The 6,561-nt window shown below is 39.8% G+C and overlaps 1 protein-coding gene across 1 annotated transcript in view; it reads right to left on the bottom strand.

Moving 5' to 3' along the window:
* Positions 1-3,804: 3,804 nt before the first annotated feature.
* irx1a (iroquois homeobox 1a) overlaps positions 3,805-6,561 on the bottom strand; it is a 10,463-nt gene continuing 7,706 nt past the window's right edge. Inside the window, exon 4 of the mRNA XM_088999450.1 lies at positions 3,805-4,778. Coding sequence (XP_088855576.1) covers positions 4,712-4,778 — 67 coding nt within the window. The 3' untranslated portion in view covers positions 3,805-4,711. The remainder of the gene's footprint in view (positions 4,779-6,561) is intronic.

Here is a 6,561-nt window from a genome sequence, read left to right as displayed (position 1 = left end):
GTTTTTGGCTTTGTGGTACAAATACACGTAGGTACAGTGCCATCAGATTGAGAGAAACCATTTTTCTCAAGAGCAATCTCCAGTCAATAAGCTTAAAAAAAGTTTCCGTAGGGATCCAGGACTCTTGGATTGGATTTAACTTTATTAGTCTCTCAGTGGAAACATTTACATTTCACAGCAGCAAAGTTATGAAGGGACGATTGTTTTTCAGCAGTTTTGACCACGACATTCATCAAGGAGGAGACTGTGCTGAGCGGTTGCGCCTTTTCGGCAGCATGAATATGCCAGTACTGTTTTTTGAATGGGAGGAATGTCGGAGCCATTCGACTGCCATCGCTGGACACCAAAAGGGCCATTGTGCTTTTTTTGCGCCTGTAATGGGCAGCATCTTCACAGCCCCGCTTTGTTTAGCGGAAAGGTCAGTGCTGTTGGATAGTCTGCGGCTGGATGGATGCATGGCTTGAGGAATCCGCGATAAGAAGAAAGGAGCGTCAGCGCAGAGCGCCGATGCGTATGTGGAACTGTTGCGGCTTGGAATTGAAGCAGATTTGTGTAGAACAGGGGATGTGAGATCATCTCTTTTCGTCAATGGATGCTACAGCTGCGTGTTTGCTTTCAACATTTAGCTTGTAGTCGACGTGCACATTCCACCATGATGTCCCTGATCCACTGGTGGAAAGACGCTTTGATCCTCTCCTCTTTCATCTCAAACTGCTTCATGTCATCACAAAGAGGGTACAGCAAGTCCTTTGTTTTGTCATATTGTCTCTATGCTGTCATATTATTTGTTATTTAGTTTTTTTTTTTGTTCTTTTGACTTCAAGACGGCGCCGCGAGAGTGGTTGCCTTTCCAGCAGCTCATGTATTTTGTTTTTCTACTTTCATTCCTTTCATCACTTTGCTGCTGTGAAATGTAAATTTCTCCACTGTGAGACTAATAAAGGCATATCCAATCCAATCCAATAAAAGGAATGAAAGAAATCGTAAAACAAAATACAAGAGCTGCTGGAAAGGCACCCACTCTCGCGCCGCCATCTTGAAGTCAAAAGAACAAATAAAATATTTCTGAATTTGCTTTAGATTACATTGTTTTTTTTGTAGAATTGGAGGGGTGTTCAATTCATGTTATACTTATATTTATATTCTTATTCACCTAACAAGAAAAAAAATCTTCTAATGCAAGGTTTAGCACTATTGATTGAGTAAAAACACGTTTCCTATTGAAAAAAAAAAGGATAAATACAGATTGATAGTTTCTGTACTTTCAGTTATATAGTGGAAGAGAAGTTAATGACATACACTTATAAGAAATGCAATCTAAAATTGATTCAAAAAGAGCCAGATTGAGCATCCAGTATTTTGACCACTGTATCTAAATAGTGTACATTGCTCTTTCATTCAAGGGTCTGATTCCATTGTTGCTGTCAAAGAAAGCAAGGAGAAGCCTGCCTGACCAGATGTTTGGCGGTATTGACCACAGATGTGATCAGGAGGATCACAGAGAAAGAACTCAAGACGTGGGATGTATTTTTAAACATTGAACATGATTTGCCATTTGTTCCCGTGAGTCACATGGTCTTAATAACAGTTCATACATTTAATCTATCTATTGAGAACAACAGTCTGAAGTCATGTATCACCATTGGTATTTTTGTGAGAACTCATATTAATAATAATAATAATAATAATAATAATAATAATAATAATAATAATAATAATAATAATAATAATAATAATAATAATAATAATAATAATACATTTCATATCTTTTTAGCGCCTTTCAAAACTCTCAAGCTCACTTTACAGTCACAGCAAAAGTTTTTCTGTGGATGAGCAGCGGCTAATATATTACAATATATTTGGACATGGTGTGATTTTTTTCTGATTCAACCACTGTTCAATTGGAAGACTGGAATCCACACAGAATCTCTTGGGACCCTAATGAATTGTGTCCAAATCATACCCACCTATTTGTGTATGTTGTTTTGACACAAGGGTTCCACGGCCGTCGACTGGTGAGCCCTTCCGTCTCACAGTGGTCCAGGGTTCAATTCCGAGATCCAGGTTTCCGTCTGTAGAGCGTGCATGGTCTCCTTGTTCCTGCTTGGGTTTTTTCTTGCTGCTCCCATTTCTTCCCACATTCTAAAAACGTGCACGGATTGTAAACTGGACATTCTAAATTGTTCCGAGGTGTGATTGTGCTGGGAGAGGCTGCAGCATGCCCTCAACCCTCGAGAGGATAAGCAGATAAGAAGGTGAATGAATGGACAGGTGTTTAGACACAAATACATGCTGACTTTGTCCGACCGAGAAGAAGACCCAAGAGGAGGTTTATGGATGTGGTCAAGGAGGACATGAAGGTAGCTGGTGTGAGAGAAGAGGATGCACAAAACCGGGGTAGATGGAGGACATTGATTCGCTGTGGCGACCCCTGAAGGGAAAAGCCGAAAGGAAAAGAAGAAGAAGAAGACATGCTGACTTTGTCAGAACCGCATCATACCCATTAATTGTTACCATTTCACCTCAAAACCATGAGTTGACAAATTATTCTTAGTGCAAGGCGTAGAGATCTCATTGTCATGTAAAACTTTTTTTGCACAATTATTTAAACATTGGCAGTACTCCACAGATTTAGATTTTGTTGTGAAGCTATATTTTGAAATACATCATATAAATCTTTGTTCTTGTAACATTCTCATACAAATGTTGAATTTCCCATAAATGATTTACTCAGAAGATTACAAACCGGATCCTTGTGGGGAATAAAAGTTGGCCTTTCCCCACTGATTTTACATGACATGGATTAACACTGCCAAACCACCTGTTCTAGTGGATAGATTTTCAGTTAATATTTGACAATGCTGGCTTCTGTTGAAACTTTCTGCATTCTGTGCCATGTGACGGGTTTAACGTTACACAGGGTGCTGTGTAGGGCAATGTCAGGCGTGAAGAAAGAGCCTCCGGTTCAAGCAGAGGCAAACAGTATCACCGCGACATATCCTGGCTGTTCAATTCTCGCTTGTGTGAAGTGATATTTCCAACACATTGTGCTCTTGTCGGGCTCTTCTTCTGTTTCAGCACTGGCAAGTGACCCCGTCATTGGATGTACTCACGACAGTACACCGAGTGACAGCTTCTGACATTGTAATTGTCTGCACTGGGCAAGGGCATGGTCTGTGTAATACATCTTAAATTTCCTTGCAGTAGAAATAATAACTGGAGTAGCTAGTATCTAGATCCTCATCTTGGCAAGTTGGTGGAATTTTTTATTTACGGCTTTTTGTTTCATATGCCTGAAGAACATGGATTCAAAATATAATATATAGTCCTGAATATCATGGAATGTTCTTTTTTTTTTTTTATTTGACTAAATTACACATGTAATGTTGTCACTGAGTGACACTCTCTTGGTGCTCTACTTTTTGATTGAGATTACCATGGAAATGGTAATGTAATACATTAAAACAATTCAAACATACAAAGACAAAAAAAATCAAATACAAGTAACATCCAATTTAAGACCGATGCGTGTTATGACCCCCGTACTTACAAGCACGACCACCAGTTTTTTTAATGTTTTATTCTACGGCTGCCACCGCTACAGACCGGCAACGCTGTTGAACCCCGAGTGTGTTTGCGATGCATTTGGTAGAATAAAGACTCGAGATGGTCCTTCTTGTTTAGATATTTCATCTTCCAAACGAGGCAGAGAGCATTCGACTCGGAACGAAATTGAATGTCAGGATGCCCAAGCAAGCGACAGAGACAGAGGTCCATGCATGGGTTGAGGATGATTTATTAAGAGACAACATCAAAGCGCTGGTCCAACAAAGAGGACCAGGGGAATAATCAAAAGTAAAGAATACCAAAAACGATGAGTAGGGGGGAAAAGGGAAACCCAACCAGCGTACTACGCCAATGGTAAAAAGCAACTTGCACACGGTGGTGCAGAAAATGAACAATCCTGAAAGATAATACTACATATGATGTGGGCGGGACCTCGGACCATGTAAAACACGAGCATCGAAGATATAGAAAGTCCAGGGTAACACAAAGTTCAAATACAAGTTGGGGAGGCGCGGCCTCGTCCGCAGCTGTCAGTCTGAATGTGACAATATCAAACAAGTATGATGTTTATTTAGTTATAAGAGTATAAAATAAAGATGTATAAATGAACTTTCAGGATTTTGGTAAATAATAGTATTCAACAGAAAACGTTGCTTACTATACTGTCGTAGAAACCTCGCGTCGGCCATTTTGAATGCATTTCAACTTACGACCGTTTCACTTACGACCATTGACTTACGGCCATTGACTTACGACCATTGACTTACGACCGGAACCCTGTCGTAAGTCTGATGTTACCTGTATAAATAAGGAATAATTTAATCAATAAAGCCAAGTTTACACATTCACACAAAACAAATCTTTGAGTTAAGATGAATTCGCTATATTCAGATTTGTAGGAATGGAAAAAAATAGTAATCTAAAATGCATGCCGGTATTACAAAAGTATTAGAAATTCCAACTGAACACCCCTAAACTGCCGTTTTAAGTCAAGTAAGTAATAGTGATTAGCAGAGAGTAAATATTTTATTATTACATTGATAGACATGTTGTCCTGCATTAGATGTCACCTTCTGCACAGCACATGTCCTATGAATGCTCTATGCGGGAGCTACATCATCCCCGAAATGGAAATTCCTGCGCTTTAGCCGCAGCTGTGGTATGATACTTCATATGGCCACACTCCACTTTGTACAGCCTCAGGAATCAGCCTAAACCACAATGGCATAGCATCAGAAAGGAAGGCAGGAAAAAAATCTGACTTTATTCAGTTCACTCCGTTTTCTTGTCGTAGATTGAAAACACGCACATTGTTACCTAATTTATTGAAGTGAAAATGTTAGTCCCTCATTTGACTTGATTAAATGACAATCCACAACATTAAAATCAAAGCTATGAATTGGAATCACAAGTTTCCATTATTCATGAGTTGTAAGAAGGACTAAAGCCATATTGACATTGTCAAACTCTGTCAGTCATCCATCATATCATTCATTGACGGAACATTTCAAAAAAAATACCTCCCGTAATAAAAAGAAGTACGATCACACAGAATAAACCTTCGTCAAAATGTGTTTTGGGAAGGGATTCACTTCAAAGCAATTGCAAACAACAAGGTCGTCTGTCTAATTGATGTTTTTAAACAAATGGCAAATGTAAAAACTTCTCATCTGATGAGTGAATAATTTCAGAGAGACAATGAATGGCTATAAATATCTTGATTGTTAGTAACCCCCCTGAAGAATGTGATCCTAACTGATGGATAATGAAGCTATTGAGGAAAAAATAAATCTGATCCTCCGATTGAACATACCAATACAAAGTGCATACACACAGCTTTTATGTGTTGTTTTTGTTTGCGTTTCGATGTGAGTGTTAGCGTATGCATGAGGTGATCACAAATGCATTCTCCCTTCCCTAAATATAGTACTGATCGGGTACTGTTGTGTACGTATCGTTCGGGAGAACTTGCTGAAAACCTGCTTTAATTGGTTGCGGAACTCATTAACAGAGCAAAAACTTTTTTTTGCTCTGTTTTGTTTTGCAACTCGGAACATGAGTGTGCTTGTGTGCTTTTTTGGCCTGTCAGTGCCCCTTTTTAAAAACAGACACAAAGAAACAACTTTGATCAACAAACATGTAGCAAACAAGGAGATAATAATGAACATCCATCTTTGACCGAGGTTTTTAAAAATAGATTATCTCCTTCATACATCAGATTTGAGGTGATATTTTGGATATTAGCCCTGCTAATTAATGCCTAAGTATTTGGCACAGTGCTTTGACTGGATGCCAGAGAAGCATATTGTATCACTAAAGAGTGAAAAAAAAAAGCTTGGTTGTGTTCTTCATTTGGAGTCGGGAAGAATGTTGATCTGAGACAGAGAAAACTTTTTTCCCCTTACTTTGCTTTGTAATGTCTTTCTTGCTCGATCAAAACATGAGAATGTCACTTGGGGTGGCCATGTAAAAGATAAGCACTCAGCAACATAAGCTACTGATAGTGTTTATTTTCAAGTGTACGCTACCTAGATGCCAGACCATGCTTTTGTGTCAGCGGGGGTCTACCTGGGTTGTTGAGTTGTCATTGAGTTTTTGAACGAGCAGCCAAGCAAGTACCGGCTCTGTTTCTATTTGTGTTTGAGTGTCGCTGTGCCGAAAACCCCTGACACATTCTCTCCCCTTCCTCTAACCCTCCTCCATTGGCAAGGGTGAATGTCTTATAGCAGCGTACTGCTTCTGGAAAGAAATGCCTGCCACTGAGGCATCCGTTGCTTTTTACTGCCATTGTGTCACATGAACAACGAGGCAAAGAAACGGGCAGAACACAACGTGGATCAGGGTTCCATAGCGGCCACAGCTAACTTTTTGCAGCGTGTTGTTGTGTTTCCCACTGCTGAGGCCACGCTGAGATGGCTTTTGTGTCCTCAACCAGTGGAGCACTCATGAAACCAGATAAATGGATTAGAGGGGGCGTGGAGAGGAGGTGGAGGG

The sequence above is a fragment of the Hippocampus bargibanti genome, linkage group LG06 (genome assembly GCF_051943395.1).
Source record: "Hippocampus bargibanti isolate YZ-2025 linkage group LG06, ASM5194339v1, whole genome shotgun sequence".
Classification (NCBI taxonomy): Eukaryota; Metazoa; Chordata; class Actinopteri; order Syngnathiformes; family Syngnathidae; genus Hippocampus; species Hippocampus bargibanti.
The sequence above is the reverse complement of the archived record's forward strand: the minus strand, read 5'-3'. Positions and strand labels throughout refer to the sequence as shown.